Source organism: Numida meleagris, chromosome 18 (assembly GCF_002078875.1).
Source record: "Numida meleagris isolate 19003 breed g44 Domestic line chromosome 18, NumMel1.0, whole genome shotgun sequence".
Lineage (NCBI taxonomy): Eukaryota > Metazoa > Chordata > Aves > Galliformes > Numididae > Numida > Numida meleagris.
In genome coordinates, this window is record NC_034426.1 from 7,488,483 (window position 1) to 7,506,068 (window position 17,586).

A 17,586-nucleotide genomic window follows, 5' to 3' on the forward strand; every position below is an offset into this window, starting at 1 on the left:
GCAAAGAGGGTGGGGAAGCTTCGTTACAGCAGAGATTATATTTTACTACTATAAAACCGAAAGTAACAGGCTGCCGTCACAGCTGGCTGTAGCTGTACCGGAGTGTGGTTGACCTGCCAAATTTTGTGGAACCGAAAATCGTACTTCTTGAATCACACACCGTATCACCCTGCCTCGGCAGCAAGCTGAGCCTTACTCTCAAGGGAACATAGGAAATGGTCATTTAAACTCAAGTGCATGGGGATTTCCGCCATGCAAATTTCACGTTCAAGAGACTTCTACTGCAAACTTCTGCAGGCGAAAACCATGAGTTGAGGAGGATGGCTCGAGAGGCCTTGCTGTGTCCCAGGTCAGCTGTCAGACTGGGGAGGGGATGCAGCTAAATTCTGTAAGCTCCAGAACACGGTGGAGAAGAGTTACCAGGTTTGCCATGAATGTAATTAGTGATTCGAGGAGAGTTTCAATCTGTCTTTGCCCCTGTCCTCCATGAGTAAAACAGAAATGCATTATTTGTTTAAGTCTGAAACTGCTGGGACAGGGGGGGTCTTGCAGCCATTAGCAAAAAAGAGTCCACTGCCAGTGTGGCTTCTCACAGTGTCTCTAGTACATGTTAAGTACTAGTAAGTAGTAGTTAGTACTAGTTAAGTACTAGTCTCACAGTGTCTCCAGTACATGTTACAAGTCACTTGTTCATTCTTCCCTCCATATCAAAATCACACCTTGTCTATCAGGCTCTGGATCTCTTCTTTCTTATTTACTTCAGGGAACTTCAAAATCTGTCTCTCCTTGCCATGAGATAAGTTGCAGTGTGGGTGTAGCTGTGTAGGTGCTCTGTTCTCTTCAGTGAGGCCTGAAATGTTGACATGAGTGAACCCAACTAAAATCTTCTCCCGGATAAGTCTAGGAAAGGCACTGAGGCCTCACCTTTTGTGTGGGGCACAGAGCTGTAGAATCTCACCCTTTCATGTGCAAATGAAGCCTGTAGGATCCTCGGGATATATCTCAGGCTCCTGCATTTCAAAGTGAGCTTTGGGAGCCTTATAAGGGGAAATGGCAGTGTTGGCTCTATCATACTTTCTCTTTCTTTCATTATTTTGTAATAAATCTGGCTTTGGGAGATATCAGGCTCCCTTATTGGTCTAATAAAACTCATTTAAAGGATTTCTCTTCTACAACACCTAATGCTGGGGTCGGAGTACTAAATGTAGTCATTGGACTGCCTCGTGATTTCTTTCGTATTAAAACAACAGCAGTTCTTTTAGGTTGAAGCAGTTTAATTCTTGAATCAACTTTGATGCTTGTTTTTGGTGGTTTGCCCCAAAAATCGTTTAATGTAAGATGAAGAGCGGGAGTAATCCATCTATATGGCATTTAAATAACACCACAGTTTTGATTTATATTTCAGACTCTTTTTTAGCAAACAGCAGTGAGGTCACTTTCTGGTACACACAGAAAAACAGGCACGAGTTAAAGGAATGGATTTTTGGAGAAAGATCTAAAAGTTGCAAAGCTCCAATGGAAGATGTGATAAGGTCCGGTCATTCACAAAAAAAAATTAATATGGAATTTAAATGTTTTCATCCTCTAAAAACAACAGTAGGGAAAACACCTGCTCCAGTGAAGCTGCTGGCCATAAATATCTGAATGAGGCCATTTAAAAGCTCTGAAAATTTTCCTGTTTTAAGAAGTAGGGATTCTTACTTTTCCTTGGCAGCACCATCGTACTGTACAATGCCATGGCAGAAACTAAAAGACTCAATAGTGTTTTTATTTGATGACAAGGAAGAATTTTTTTATAAGAGTATTAATAGCTAGCATGTCACTTCAGATGGTCTTATGCTATTTAACATCATTAATGGCCAAAGTGAGAAACGGTAAGTTTTGGCCTACGCTCTTTGCATCAGGGACAAATGGGATAGATGTGGGCTTTGGATTTTAATTTTTATTACAACTCACATGAAGTACATTTGAAATTTCTTGTGTTTTTCCAGGGTCCACACATAGCATCAGTTACTCTTGCTGCCTATGAATGTAACTCCGTTAATTTTCCCGAGCCTCCTTACCCGGATCAAATCGTCTGCCCAGATGAGGAGGTGAGCGACGGATCCATCTCTCTGTGGGCGATCATCTCAAAAGTCAGGCTGGAGGCCTGCATGTGGGTAAGGCTTGCTTCGTAAAACCGGAGCCACTTCAATCTGCACACCTCATTTCTCTGTTCTGCAGCGCTCAAGAATTGCTTACCTGAGCCAAGTGACGATGGCTTAATGCTGCTAGCAGTGGCATTTATGTCTGTGGTACAAAGAGCTGCTTTCCTGATCAACCTTCTCTGCCCTGGCCACGTAGTATTGATCCCCTATAGTATTAATCTCATTTTTTTTTAAAGTAATAGGTTCTTAAAAGACTGACTGATACGAACTGCAGCGTTACACTGCATGCAGTGAAGCAATAAAGTTCAAAAAACTTGGATTTATAACTCGAGGGAAGTTGCAGATACTCATATAAAGGATCTGGGCCCTGATAGCATAGCTGAGATGTTTCTTCTGGGTCCCATCAGTAAATCAGATTAAATGCAGTGCTGTGTTACATGCTCTTGTACATTATTTCCATTTCACTGCCTGTTTCCATCAGAGCAAACTTCACTTGAAACAGGAAAAGCAGGTTGGCTTCTAAATGAATCAGGAAATGCTGTCGTTGGAACTTCCTTTCTGTTTCTTTTATTCCTCCTGCAGTTTTTAGACAGTTTGCTTTTTGGATGACTTTGATCAGTCAAGGCGTCTGTTTCATTCTGGATAGGTGGCTTCGAATTGCAGTTTTCACAGACGCATCTGCTGAGAACTGTATGCCAGATTCCCTTTATTTTTACTGCTGGATTCCTGTTCTGACTGACAGTTTAATCGTGAAATTCATGGCTGTCACATTCAAATGTGCAGAAGGGAAATCCTGAAGTTAGATAGCACCTGGTGTCTGCCCCATTTTGTGTTCCCAGATACCTCCTCGTGGTACGAAAAAGTATTTTGAGGTGACTTTGGTCACTACAGCTTTTAAAATGATCAGCAGCTGCACTAGCTACAAAGATGGGGTTTATGCTGTGCGCATCACGGACTCAAGTCATGTCAGGCAAAGTAACGTACAGTTCGCAGTGTTCATGTAGAATAATGTACAAAGTCCATTGTGATTTTAACAGTGGAAAAAAGTGGACTTGGAGCCCTCTGGAGAAGCAAAGTATATCTTAATTTTCAGTCTTTGTAATGAGAGGACAGATTTCCCTGAATGCTTGATGAGTGGGTGGAGATACAAGTACTTACAAGACCATAAATATAAGCTTTTTTTTCCTCCCTTTTTTATTTTGCTGCTGCTGTCCTGTTTGAGTTTGTTTAACGAGGACAAAAATGGCATTTACAATCACGTTTCTAGGGTTGCAAAATACAAACGCAGCTAAGGGTAAACACGCGTTGCTTAATCTTCAGCATCTCAAATAATTGAACAATGAGAATGAAGCTCACAAATGAATTAATAGCGCTGCATGCATTGAAAGGATGCCCTCCCTTCTGAGGAGGGAGGACAAATGGCACCTCCTGTCTTTCATGAGAGTGGCATTTCTTGGTCCAGGCTGGGGAAGGAGAAGGGCATTGGAGCAAGCCACCCCCCCACACACACTTTCCTTCTCACCTTGCAGTTCCCTGACTGCCACCTTTGCACTGAACTCTGTCTCCACTCACTTTTCCCTCGGGAGCATCCCCCGTCTCTCGGTGGTGTCTAGTGTAATGTTATGCTTTCTTGGAATGTTTCATGAGTACATAAACATCGCTTGCTAATTTCCTGTAAGCCAGATCGCGTTGGGAACTGCTGCTGCTTCTTCCAGTGCGTTTCTTTTGTCCTAATTCCAGTTTTGTGGAAGCTGTTGAAGAAACTTACCCGGGGTTCTGTCATATCTAAACCAAATTCCACTGAACTGGAAAGTATCAGTGGCCCCCAGAAAACAAAGCAAGATGAGTTTTTACAACTCAGAACCTTACTAAAAATTCTCTATTTGAGTTAGTTTTCAGCTTTGGAAGTGAGACGGGGAACAGTCCGTGTAATTTCTCATCTGAATTTTGGTGATTGAACTCAAAATCCATTTTTTTTTTTTTAATGGAACCGGGAGCTTCTAACTGGATGTAAAATCTGCGTGTCATGAGAAACACTGCATAAATGCAAAAGCAAAGCAACGACTGGATGCGTGCAGATGCGCTCCTTGCGCAGCACGTGGAGCCCCATGGGGATGAGGTGCAAGAGCACTGCCAGCCTCTTTCCTTCAGACTTGTAAAGTGAAACGCTGTCGAAAGGCTGCAGAGCGAGAGCTGGCTGATCTCCCCGATTGTTTGGGAGGAGACAGGAGGGTGGTAGGAATATAAGTTTTCATGTAAAATGTTGAAAGCAGGACGGTCCCACAGGAGCACTCTGCAGAGCTCTGCCTGTAAAGCTGCCCAGGCTGAGCATCCTGCAAGGCCTGAGTGTGGGGACTGCTCTGCACGAGGCATTGGGTTCAGATCACAAAAACATCAGCATCTGTTCCAGCCAACTTCAACCAAGCACAGCTTTTTCCAGAGATTAAAATCATTACTGGTCCCCTGCACGTCAGTGATACTCATTTCTGTTGATAATGAATGCTGCTGGAATTAAATACCACTGTATCTAAGGAATTATTAGGTGAAATGGAAATGATGGTTTTAAAAATCACTATAAAAATTGGCTCCACCAGTCCTGGCCTGCAGAAAGGCTCCCAGAAACGATCTGCTAGGTGTATGCCAGTTTTCACAGCCTGCTATCCCACGGGGATGAGGAATCCAATAGTGCCCCACGTTTTTTAATGTGTTGCAGCCTTTTATTTTTTTTATTTTTTATTTTTTTTTTTACAAGGAAGGAGGGGAAAGAATAAAAAGTTAAATTGCTGGGGATTAGCAGAACAGGCAGCCTGTGTCCTGACCGGGATTCAATCAGTTTAAACGACTCTTTCTAGTGGAGTCATTTCCCCGTTTCCTTTTCTGAATATACCTGTGTAAAAGGATTTTGCTCAGCGTTTATTTGCTCTTCCAATTTGTTGTTAGCAGAACTTGCATTCAGTGTTAAATGGCGAAAATAGAGAGCTAATGTTGCAGAGAGCAGTTAAATAGTTACTGGGTTGTGTCCTTAATTGCTTGCTTTATTTTTTTTTTCCTTAAACGCACTTAGGGAACCTATCTTGGGTAGATGTGAAATCATATGATATTGTTGCAACTCTGAGTTGTTTTGTAATGAGCATGTGACTTATCCACTTTAATGAAAGTTCACGTCCAGTACACGCATGCAAACCTCTTCCTCAGCTTCCAGAACGAAGCCAAGGCGAATTGGCAGAGCCTGGAGGAGCAATGTGACTTTTTGTTCTTGCATCACCCTGAGAACATAACCTCAAGTGAATTTTTCTGAACCGTTGTTGCTACTGTGTGCAGGCTGATCTCCCCCCGCCCCGTGCCAGCAGCAGGCAGATTAATGAAGTTCAGCTTGCTGCGCTCGTTGGAGTTTTTCTGCCCTGGTAAACGTGTGATGCTGTGCGATTTGTGCACTCCAAGTGAGACCTTAACGGCTGGGGGAACTGCAGAGAACGGCGATATCCGAAGCCACAAACCTGTTGGTTTGGAGTACCCACGGCAGCTGGAATTCTCCTCGCATGCAGCTGCATATAGAGCGGGAACAAAGGAAATTGAAAGGCTTTTACACAGCTTCAAAAGGATAGAAAAGCATTTGTTGCTCACTCCTGACCCAAAGAAAGAAAAGCCATCTGTGTGCAGCTCAGTTTTAGCACTTTTCCAGTGTGCTGCCCAACTATTGTGTGTTACCTGTCCTATATTTAAACTATCCTGAGTTTGATCCAAGTTCCTGTTTCATTAGCCTCTGTTTATCCATATGTTCAGTCTCCGTCGTCTCTCTTTTCTATTCTTTTTCTTTGGTTAAGCTAAAGTTGTATTTGCCCACAAGACTGAAATGAGTCATTTGATGTCCTGAGAAAACAAATATAATTTTCCTGTGGTGAGAAGGGAACCGTGCTTTCATCTCTGGTTCTCCTGGCTTTCTGTATTCCATCTTAAGGAGAGAGAAGTCTCCAAATCGAGCTTTGCTTAACCTTATTTTCCTTGCTCGTAGCTGTAGTAAAACTTGACCCTGTTTTCTAATAAACACTTGCACGAGGTCTCATGACTTTGTGAACCGTAAGTAAACTGCATGACAGCACAGGGGAGGAGTTCCCAGATCGTTTTGCAGGCGCTGTCACATGCTGGCAAGTGTGTCTGGCTCCGTGCAGGGGGTGAGATGGCTCGGGCTGGGCCGGCCTGCAGGATGGGGATGGGAATGAGGAAGAACAGGGTCTCAAAGCAATGGTTTTATATTTGATGTCAGGAAAAAGTTGTCCTGGTGGTGGATGAAAGCAAGCTCCTCGAAGCTTCCCACAGCTCTGCAGTTATAACATGGCACACATCTCTGGCTTCTAACCTTTTGAAATGTCTGTGCATATCACGTTTCTCATTTGAGAACAAACAGATAAATCTGGATTATTCTTTTCCCAGGGTGCTGGCACAGCCATTGGAGAGCTGCCTCCGTATTTTATGGCGAGGGCGGCCCGACTCTCTGGTGCTGAACCTGATGATGAAGAGTACCAGGAATTTGAGGAGATGCTGGAACATGCAGAGACTGCACAAGTAAGAACAGTGGAAAACAACAGAATTAATAAAACACAGAACAACTAGATGGAGTAAATAACCACTGCAATGAAATGGGAATAGGCCAAAGATCAGTTGGTGCAAGTACACAAGGGACTTCCCAGGGGTGGAGGGAGATTCTCCATGGGGTAGAGATACCTCTGGGTGCTGGAGATTGAGAATCGAGCTTGTTGAAGCACGTACAGCAGTGCAGCCAAAGCGTTTGCTACAAATACTGCATTTATTTACAGTTCCAAAGACAGCACAGTGAAGGTAGGGAGAAAGCTTGCTAACAGGTTGGTGACAGAGGAGGGGCTGTAACAACTGTGGTTATGGAAAAGCTGCCTTTAAAACCTCCCTGGGCCAGGTGATTGTCAGTCAGCTTATCCTTCCTCCCATGACCTTGGCCACTGGCAGTCTCGTCAGCCAGAGGAAACATATTTTTCCTGATGTGAAAATGCAGTGAAACTGCCCTGAATCCCTTTATGTCGTTGCTCTTGTGATTTGTTCTCTACACAGATGAAATACCGTTTGTGTGATAACACAGTTTGCAGCTGATGCTGTACATCAGTCAGATGTTACAGTTTTGCATTCAGGACAGGAGTTTGCATCTTCTTCAGAAGCCATCCATAGCGTCTTAAAAGAAATTGAACATTTTTTTCCCCAAACTTCTGCTCGCTGAATTTCTCTTCTGTATTTTTCCTTCTCATCCTGTGGTTTTGTCTACCAAAACCAGTAGGTAGAAAAGGTCATCAGACTGCCTTTGTAGGAACAGCAGATGCTGTTACAGCGCGCTGCTGTCTTTTTACTGTTCACTTTCTTGATATAAATAAATACTTCTCTTCCCCCCTCCTCGACAGTGGATGAAGCTTTTGGAAATACTGAGTGCAATCTAGTAATGCTAACAGTGAACCCTGTGTTTTATGAGAGCCTCCCCCTGCTAAAAAGTTCCATAGGGTTTTCCTGCTATTTCAGTAGTAAATTCTTCTATTTCTTTGAAGATGTAGCAGCGGGAAAAAAAGAAAAATCTGCTTTGCTCTTTGTCCTGCTGTCAGTCATTGCTTTGCGAGGTAATCCCTAGCTGTATAAAAAGCACATCCCATTTAAAAAAAAAAAAAAAAACCACAGCAGTCAAATGCATGACTTGAGAGCTGAAACGCTATGTGTGTTTACTGAAGCTCTCCCAGCAAATTGTACGTGCATAAAGCTCTGGGAGCAGCCAGAGCTGGTTTCCAGAACGCGCAGTGAGATTCTTGGGCAGAACGTTTTTGCTAGAGAGTGTTTTGTCAGCACAGGCCAGAGCGTGGCTGGCTGTATGGGCTGCCCCGTGTGAACGCGTGGCGTTGTGTCGTTCGCCGAGGAACACGGGGGTGTTATTTACCAGTACTTTTGATTTTATTTCCTTGACAATTGAGTCGGGATTGAAACGTGTGTTGTGGATGGATAGCCAGAAAAAAAAAAAAAGAAAAGAAGTCTTTTTAAACTACACTTGTGGTTTGGTTTCTATAAAATTCTCTTAACATGAGGCTTTGACAATCTGATTAAATTGCATTGCACTCATAAAACTGGCAGTTCAGTTTTTTCCACTTAATAATATGACTTCCTTTTGGCTTTTGGCATCGATGGTGTTTTTGCTAGATGTCTGTGGGAGGCAGGCCTGCCTTTTCCTATGACCTTGAGTAAATCCCAATCGTAAGCGTAGCTTATCACTATTTGTTCTGTAATTGCAACTCCGTGACCAGTTATAAAGTCTATTTTTGAGCTGCTCAATAACACTCTTTATTACCTACATCAGCTTCTGCCACTCTCCGAGTTAGCTCCTATGCGTATGAAAGCAGGGGACGTGACAAGTGTCTCAAGCCATGGAGGCTGCCACCGCCGCTTGACGTCAAGTGACAGAAGCCTTCTTTCAGCATTGAGGTCTCGCTTCAGCCTGCCTTTCTGAAGGGCGTGAAATCGGGTGTGTTGGATTTGGAAGAATAGCCTCCCCCTGCACTTCTGCTGAGTAGAGAATGCCTACCAGGCACGGCCAAGCGGCTTGACGTTTTGCGTGCGTGTGTTTTGCTTAGAGAGCTTGCTGCTGCTGTTTCTCAAGAAACAATGGTAATTTTGAGAACCAGATGAGGATCTTCTATGGTGAGAATAGCCCATGAATTGAACATCCAGCCTGACTGCTCTTTGAGGGGGGAATGTTCCTGCTAGTTTGGCAGCTTAAAAAACAACAAGCAAAGGAAAAAAAAAAAAAAAAAGGAACTTAAAAGGAATTAACAGTGTAAAATTTTAGCCCTCCATTCAAAATTGCACGGAGTGAAATATTATTTGCTTTACTCTAAAGAGTCTGTTGGGTGATACTGGGTCAATTGCCAATCCAAGTGACCTTTGTCCTTGAGCTAGGCTTTGAGGAAACCCATTATCCTGCCGATAATGTGAGTCTGCCTCGTACTTTCCCCATTACTGTACTTCAGAAAAGCCCCTCGTTTTAAAGCATGCTCACTTCTCCTTTCTGAGCGTCTGTGCGTGCTGCTGAGCCTGTCCTGCTTGCATACACTGAGCTCCAGAGCTTCTCCTGCCTCGTGGCTGCTCTTGTTCAACTCGAGCGGCTTTGCCCTGGAGAAGGAGTGTGGTTTACAAGCAGGGCTCTTGTTTCTCAGAGCTGCACACAATGCAGAGCCCAGCATGCTATAGGAGCAGAGCGACTTGCTCTGATTTGTTAGTACTTAGGCAGTCTTTTAGAATTACACGTGTTTCAAATGACGTTCAGTTGCTCTGAGCTCTCCTCCAGTCGAACTCCAGAGCAATGGCGATTTTTAGCAGAGCTCCCTTGTGGCAGTGGGGTATCTCCAGTGCAGCGTTCAAACCAACCTCTCAATTAGGGGAAGTGAATCTGCTGCTTAGTGCTGGGGCAGCACATTGCTAATCATACAGTGCGAGCAGAGCTCTGTGCAGCCTCGTGGCCACACACCCGTGTGCAGGGCTTTTCCTTTTCGCCTGACTAACGGTTGCTGATTGCGAAGTGCTCTTGTGTTTTCTTGTTGTGCTGAAGCACTGAAAGCTGATAGAGGTTTCTGGTGCACATGGAGCTCGGTGCCAGGTTCCCCCGAGGTTCCTGGTGCTAGATGCCATGTGTGGGCCTCGCTGTGCCACAGCGCTCTTTGCTAAGAAAGGAGTACCCATATCTTTGTTATCTATCTTATCCTTAATGACTCTAAGCGTTTGGATTCATTAAGTAGCATATTTTTAAGAACTAATGATTTACACGTTAGGCTTTGCTTCTCTGCAGTGTTGCTGCAGCCAGATTTCCATGTGAAAATATTTTCGAGTTGCCTGCGTTACTATCAGTCCCTGCTGCTTGCTGTCTTCCCAGGCTGCATCCTGCCTCTGTAAGGACACAAACTTGACAAAGGGTTAAATCTGCAGAAATGCCGGGATGCAGCAGGAGCCCTTGTAAGTGACCGAGTGCCATGTGCACACTGGCTGCCCGTTGCTGCTGGGACCTGTTTTTGCCTCCACTGAACCTTTACTGGTTGTGGTTTGTCTGGCCATCACATGACTTCTCTGAAAATTCCCCCTCCCCTCCATTTCCAGTAAACTGTTTGAACAGGAGTGACTCAGACTGAAACCAGCTTCCCTGTAACCACAGGGCTTGTTAAAGAATTTGTCAACGTGGACTCAAGAGGGTTTGTATTAAACTAAGCTGCAACTGCTTCGGTTTGCATTGCGTCAGGAGTTCCACCGAACAACTTCCTGCTCGGGGAGGCGGCTTCTCGTCTGCAAGGAGTTAAAGCGATGAACTTTGCGATAGTGGCAGTCGGACACATGCGAAACCCATCTCTCCAGCTCTTCTGAGAGGTCCTGTGCCTTGAGCTGGATTGCTTTTCCACGTCCTAATGCAGGTCTCTCCGTGCAGGAGCGGAGCAAAGTGCGCTTACCACACCCAGCCGTGGTTACTCGGAGAGCCCAGCTCTGTGTTCTGACACGACACTGTGACTTCACTGAAGTGGAATGATTAGGTTCAACTAATCAGCAAAATATTACTTAATTAGCAGCGTAAAGATGGCCAAATTAAAAATGGATCTCTCCCGTGATTAAACTAACAATTAGTATTTGGTGAGTTCCTGCTTGGGAAGGGCTGCCTGGCTGCTGCTGGTTTAAGCAAAAGCTTTTGTGGGTATTCTTTACAAGAAGAAAGAAGTTAAAGCAGACCACAGAGAGCCTCCTATAAAGCAGTTATCATAAAAATGGAAGTGGTAAAGTCATATACGATAACTGGAAAACGTTGACTTCTCTTTTTTTTTCCCCAGAAATAACTTGTTGAAACCCAACAGCAAATTCCATTCATCGTATTTCTTACTCGTTCTTCCAGTCACCCCCTCTTCTCATCAGCTTCCTCTGTTAATTGTCGGTGTTGGGTCTGGGCAGCCCCACGGGTGCCAGCAGGAGGCTTGTCTGCACACAGATCAGTGTGTGCTTTTGTTAATGCATGGATGGAGATCTCTCCCCCCCACCTTATCTTGGCCCGTAATTAAATGTAAATTCAAAATGAATCAAACCTTGGAGCTTCAATGTAACAACTTCCTGTGACTGCTGTAGCTTGAGAATGAGATGATGTACTGCAGTAGGAACACAGTAAAATGTGTTGCTTTTTCACCCACTGTGAGTATATCAAGTATCAGCTTTGTTTTAAGTTGTTCACCAAAATTGGTGAGTTGAGAAACTTTGGAATGGGTCAATGAAAGCTTTAAGTAGGGAACTGTTACTAGAGGGAGCTTCCTCAGGAAGGGGGGGAGCAAAGAGTTAATATCTGCACGGGGCAGACAATGGGAGCTGTGAGTAAGAAATGTGTAAGCCACCTCCTTGCTGCCTTTCTTTGGACACTGGCAGGAGAATACTGGCCGTCTTGTGCCTGCATTGTTCAATTCATTTGCACACCTGCTTACAGATAAGGAAAAACCAGCGTTAGCTTTGCTCGTGATAATCTAGAGATGACTTTTTCCCGTTCTTCTTTGAGCTTTTCTTTGTGATACCTCTGTTAGCTAAAACTCATTTACAAGGCCTTCTGTCTTCTTCGTGTTCGGTGTGAAAGTGCATAAATCAGTCAAACCAGTGAAGAAATTGAGATTGTTTTGCAATATTTTCATTCAGTATTTGGCTGTTAGCTCAGAGCAATTCTGCAGTGGCAAATAACTCGCACTGCAACAGAAATTAACCTTTAAAGAAGGAATATACCCGAGTTTATTGTAAATGTTGCATGCTGCTTGGTCTAGAATGTTTTTGTTTTGCTCTTTCAGAGTCATCTGGGCTTTTTCAGCTTTGTGATCCGTACAGAGGGAGCAGTCACTACTCAATAAACCTGAGTAACTTGGGTGAGGTTTTCTGGAAAGTTTGGATCTGGAGAAAAACAGCCAGTAATAAAATTGTCTACATATCCTCTTGGGAGCAAAGCTGGGCTGTTTCTCTCCCGTCTTCACATAGGGCTCTTCTGAACTATTCAAGTTAACATAAGAATTTCTATTTCATTTTGTGGATAGATAGATACACAATTTTTTTTTCACGTTGTGTGGACATATAAGTTGCATTGTAGGGCAGGAAAAGTCACTTTTCAAATACAGTTGGCCCAGACATATTGCAAAGAAGATAAGGAATAAATGAAAGGCTGAACAACTTGAAATTAAGAACACAGTATTCTGAGAAAGGCCAGTCAGAAGTTGAGGTCGCATAAGCTGCTTCGAATATTTTTTTTTTTTTTCTGGGAAAACCTTCAATAACTGATACAAATTAATTATGGTATCATACAGAAACGGCGGCCTTTTTTTTTTTTTTTCCTGCTCCAGACACTGTTTAAATATCTGTGTTGTACAAGAGTCTGGTATGCAGACCACTTCTCTAAGCTGTCTGGGAACCTCTGCTCCTTCCCAGGGCAAACCAGCAGAGGTATGCTTAGCTTTGCACATCTGCTGCCTAGGTTGAGTAGGAAGACTGGTGTGTGCAAAAGGATTTGTCAGCTGTGTATGAAATCGTTTACTTTTATTAAACAAGTGTTTTTTCTGTGCATGGGCTTCTTCCTTAAATTATTTCTAAGTTCCCTGTGGGGGGAAGAGTGTGGCTTTTTTCACTGCCTGTGACTGTGGCTCTGCTTTGTAAGGGATTGAACAGGTCAATCTGTGCGTCTGGTTATCAAAAATTGCTTGCTTTCTTGATGACGGTGGCTAAAGTAAAGTAATAACTCACTTAATTCCAGCCCTCTTGGGCCCCTCCTTGCAACGCCTGGATCTTAAACCCAGCAGAAATAGGATTTTATAAGATGTAATGGATTAAAAAAACAAAAAGTCAGCAACATCCTGGAATGCAGCAGTACACGTCGTGCTCTGTAAGCAGCTGGACCGTCCTGTGGCCACAGTAGCTAATTGCGATTGCAGCTTTGAGATAAATGAGCACTCACTGTGCAGCTCAGTGGCATTTTAGGCAGCCAGCACGTTGGTGGAGGCAATGCCAGCGCACGCTTCCAACTGCAGAAGCAAAGGCTGCGGAGGTCAACGTCTGATGTGTGGGAACGGGAGTGATAGGATGTTCTTTTGCTTCATTCTTCTCTCTGTAGGTGGCTGCTATTATCTCGTTATGGAATCACAGGAAAATTAATCTTGAAAGGGACCTCAGGCAGTCTGTAGTCCACACTTTTGCTCCAGGCTGGGTCAGCGATGGGATCAGGTTCCTCAGGTGTTATCAGGTGCTCTTGAAAACCTCCAAGACAGGAGACTGCGCAGCCTGGGTGATCTGCTCCAGGGCTGGCTGACAAACTGAAAAAATACCTACAAGTTCTTGATGCTAATAGCCTGCATAATTCTGGTAAAGCCTGCGAAGCCAAGGGCCCTGTCTCATTGCTGTTTGTCCTATTTCATATTGGACTTCCTACAACTGTATTTTCATTTTCTCCACAGACATGTATTTGTTTTCTAACATTCGTATATGTTTACACTGTTCCTTTTCCAGAATTCAGTGTTACCAAAGACCCAAACCTCTTGTGAAGTTTATTCACTTCCCAAGCTTAGAATTTGAACCGCTTCTCTTCATCTGGAGTGGCCATCCTATGCCTGTCATATATAGACACCTTTTATCAAACGTCCCTTCGCTGCTTTCAGTAATTCGTGAAAACCTGTAACTTTTTTGCAGCCCAGTTTTCACTAGAGAGCCCTTCTTTCCAGAGTTTCCTAGTGATAAGTAAGTTTAAACCTTACCTCTCCCCCCCTCTCTTCTCTCCAAGTGTCAGCGTGGAAATACTCCTCCTTACTTTCCCCTTACTTGCATTAACCTGGAATTATTTTTGAGAAAGTTAGAACAGAGGTGCAGGGCCACATTCCTTCCCATACACATGAAGGTGCTGAGGGTCATCGCAGCTGGAGGAGTGGGAGATCAGGACCACGGTGCACCACTACCAAAACGTTCCCCTCTGCAGCTCAGTGGAGCCTTACTCACATCTGTCACCTTTCATGTCGTGCAGGAGAGGTCTGAAATAGCATTTTTGGAGTAAGGATCTGTTTGCAGTGACAGGCAGCGGCTGCCGACTGTATCTTCATCTCCGTTCTTCTCATCTTAATTCCAGATTGCTGTGCTGATTGTTAAACATTGACTGAGCTGCTGCTTCCGTAGCATGGATGTATGTTGTAACCTCTCAGCCCCGTAGGTAGCTGCCTGTCTTCTCTCAAGCTGCCCTTATGCAGTTAATATGTTATTTCAATGAGTTAATAATTCTTCCCAGTCTTCTGAAATGCTGGAGTTGATTGCCTAACCACAAGTGGTCATTCTCCCATAAGCTGTGTTTGATTCCATTGTGCTGTAATAGAAAGCTGAAGAGACAAAATACTGTGCAGCTCATTTTTAACATAACTCAGATTTTTACATAAAAAGGAGCGCTGTCTTTGTAGGCAGCTTTTTAGATGCTAAGGAATTTATAATTTTAATAATCTGAGACAGTAGCTTCATATGGTGCCTTCAGTCTGTGGAGAAAAATGTTCTCTTCTGAAGTTGACTATTTGTGTAATTAAACTTTGTTTCTAGGAAGAAAATATGATAACCATAATATATATAATGCTCAAATGTTGGAGTGATTGCCCGATTCTTCCTCACATGGAAGCTACCCTTCCCACCCTTCCCCACCTTTGCTGGCCTTCCTCTTCTTGCTTTATTGGTGGACGAAGCACAGTTGCCAATGTATTTGTAAAGCACTTGTTGTATTGGTAGCAGAAAAAAGCTGACAGAACAAATGTTCTGGTGGCCTCGGGTCAGCCTCAGATCATCTCTTGGAGAGGCTGAGGACTGTGGGATGGTTTGGGGAGGGTCACAGCTTTCCTGATGCTCCTAACAAGGGATTGAAACTTCATGATGGAAAATAAACTGTTACCCTGTGTAGTTATGAGGGGCCCACCTGCATGGCCTTTCAAGGAAATAGCTCCTTATAGCTGAAATCCTAATGGCTTCTTTCTGTAAGGGCTGGGATTCATCCTTTTCAGAGCTCCTTCTTCAGCATCTACTGGCTCATTGCTCTGGATCCATCAGCAATCTGTTTCTGGAGATTAAGAAAAGAAAAAAAAGGCATTCACTATTTTTTTGTGAGCAATAAATTGTGACCTTTCTGTGTTCTGATACTAAGCCAGTGTGACAGAGGAAAAAGGACCACAACTTCGTGTCTGCTGGAGGTTGTTAACTAAACCCAGTGCAACATTCAGCACTGAAATAACTGAGAAGTTTTGCATTTCATTTTACAGTGAAGATGAAATAGTGATTTAAGTGATAAATGGAAGCAAGGTATAACAGAGAACGGGGAGAAGCCTTGTAGTTAGAACAAGGTTGCCCGTTCCTTTTCCCAGAAGCGAGGCTGTCTTTATGGGACTAGATGCTCCGTGCTCACAAAGGCAGATGTGAAGCAAGCTTCCCGAGGCCGCCGGCTGAGACGTGTGGATCAGAATTCCAGCTCTGACCTTTCGATGTCTCTGATTTCCATTCCAGTTCTTGAGATCTTGTGATTAACCCAATGAAGTAATGTTTAATCATTTAACCTTCCTTCGCCTGCGTTGCAGCAGTCGCAGGAAATCTATTTCCAAACCAAAAGAACAAATCATCTCTGAAAGGGACATAGTGAACCGAAGTGTCCTGAAACACAGGAGGGAATGAATCACGTTAGCTGAGAATCGGGTCCGGTCTAGATGCTTTAATTTTGGGGGATATGTTGTGGCTGTAAGTAGCTGATCTTTTATGGCTTTCTTTGATTTCTTTTTTTAAAGCAATAAGTTATGGAAATTGTTTGGCTTTTATTTCGGATGCTTAGGAAAAAAAAAAAAAATCTTAGTGAAAAGATTGTTCCCTGTGCAGGATTTGGAACAGAAAAAAAATCTGTTGTGAAATAGGTAAAAGTTGTGAAACTGGTGATCTGAGAAATGAAACTTGGGAGGTTTTTTTAATTATTGCAGATGTCGTAAAGATTTGACTAATGAAATGTAAGGGAGCAACCGAGCAGAACTGTTTCTGAACCTGTTTACACTGAAGTAAATGTGGAGACTCCAAGATAGACTTTTGTTGTGACCCTGTTGTGTACATTACCATGTAAATTATTTCTATCTGTGATGACACCGCATCATGGGAAACGGGGGAAAAGAAATAAGTCCTAAATTTATCTCTTTTGGCTTATTTAGAAAATTTGGAACGGGAATAGAAGTTCCCCACTGCAGTTTGAAGGAGCATGGCTGCGCTTTCCGTGGGTCGCTTTGTAACAGATAAGGAATGTGAAAAATAAAAAATAGAGCAGAACGAAACCAGAAAAACCACAAACTTCAAAAAAGAATCTAAGTTTTAAATTAAAAATAAAAACTTATAAATTAATGAGGTCACAACTTACTTTTTTTTTTTTTTTTTTTTCCCCCTGAGACAAAGCTGTTGCCCTCTTTGCACCGCTTTGATGGTTGGTTTTATAGCAAGTCCTGTTGTTAGCTGGAGGTGAGCAGGAGGGATTTCAGGTGGTTAGCTGCAGGTGGGCAGAATTGCTTTCAGGAAGCCTGGCATTTTGCAGCAGTGTAGAAACCTTGTGAGGAGAGCAGTTTGTTCTTCAGAAATGTGACCAAACTGATGCCCTGTGCTTACAGGAGGGTGATACAGTCAGCCTGTCTGGAATTGTAGTATACTGAATGATTGCACTATGTTGAGTGAAGTGACAATGACACACTACTGCTTTATTAAAGCAGCTGAACTGCAAGGGTTAGTCTGTAGATCCCTTGCTAGAGAGTTCATTTCCAGCTTGTGAGCAGTAATACAAAAGTGCACTGGTAATGGGTCAGGATGTTAAAATGAGAGCACTAGCTGCTTCCATTGAAATGCATTGTAGATGTACCTGAGCGATGGGATTGTTTTATTTTAAATATCCTTTATGATGAGATTTACAGAGCTGTGACAAATTGTGGCTCACCTTGCAAAAGTGCAAGTAGTGCTCCCATTGTGAGCATTGTGAAATGGTGGAAAAAAATTAGGAACTGAAAAGACCATGGTCACATTCAGCTCGGTTAGCCTGGGGCAGACATCTTACGAAATCCCTGCAGAGGAGGCACCGCTCCTGTTCACGTTGGCAAAGAAGAAATTCTGTCATTGGAAGGGCAGCGTTACTGTTATTAAACATAACTTTTTCATTTTAAGTAGCGCTGAAAATGTATTTCTGCTGTTGCTTCAGGTGAAGGAATAGGAATGCCTGTTGCCTCCTCCACGTGCAGAGTTTGTTTCCTTTACTTCTAGCTGCCATCACACCACGGTGCTGTGTGGGGCTGAGTGCTGTGTGCCATGCTGCTCCCCCCGGCTGCGCTCATCTCTCCTCCGGTTGCTTTGGGTTGCTAGCTCTAAA

At 43.5% G+C, this 17,586-nt stretch overlaps 1 protein-coding gene across 3 annotated transcripts in view; it reads left to right on the forward strand.

Moving 5' to 3' along the window:
• The window catches only part of VMP1 (vacuole membrane protein 1), a 57,747-nt gene that overhangs the window by 20,485 nt on the left and 19,676 nt on the right, over positions 1-17,586 (forward strand). For all 3 annotated transcript variants that reach the window (XM_021416171.1, XM_021416172.1, XM_021416173.1), the window contains 2 exons: positions 1,992-2,159; positions 6,579-6,710. In XM_021416171.1, the coding sequence (XP_021271846.1) occupies positions 1,992-2,159; positions 6,579-6,710 (300 nt within the window). The remainder of the gene's footprint in view (positions 1-1,991; positions 2,160-6,578; positions 6,711-17,586) is intronic.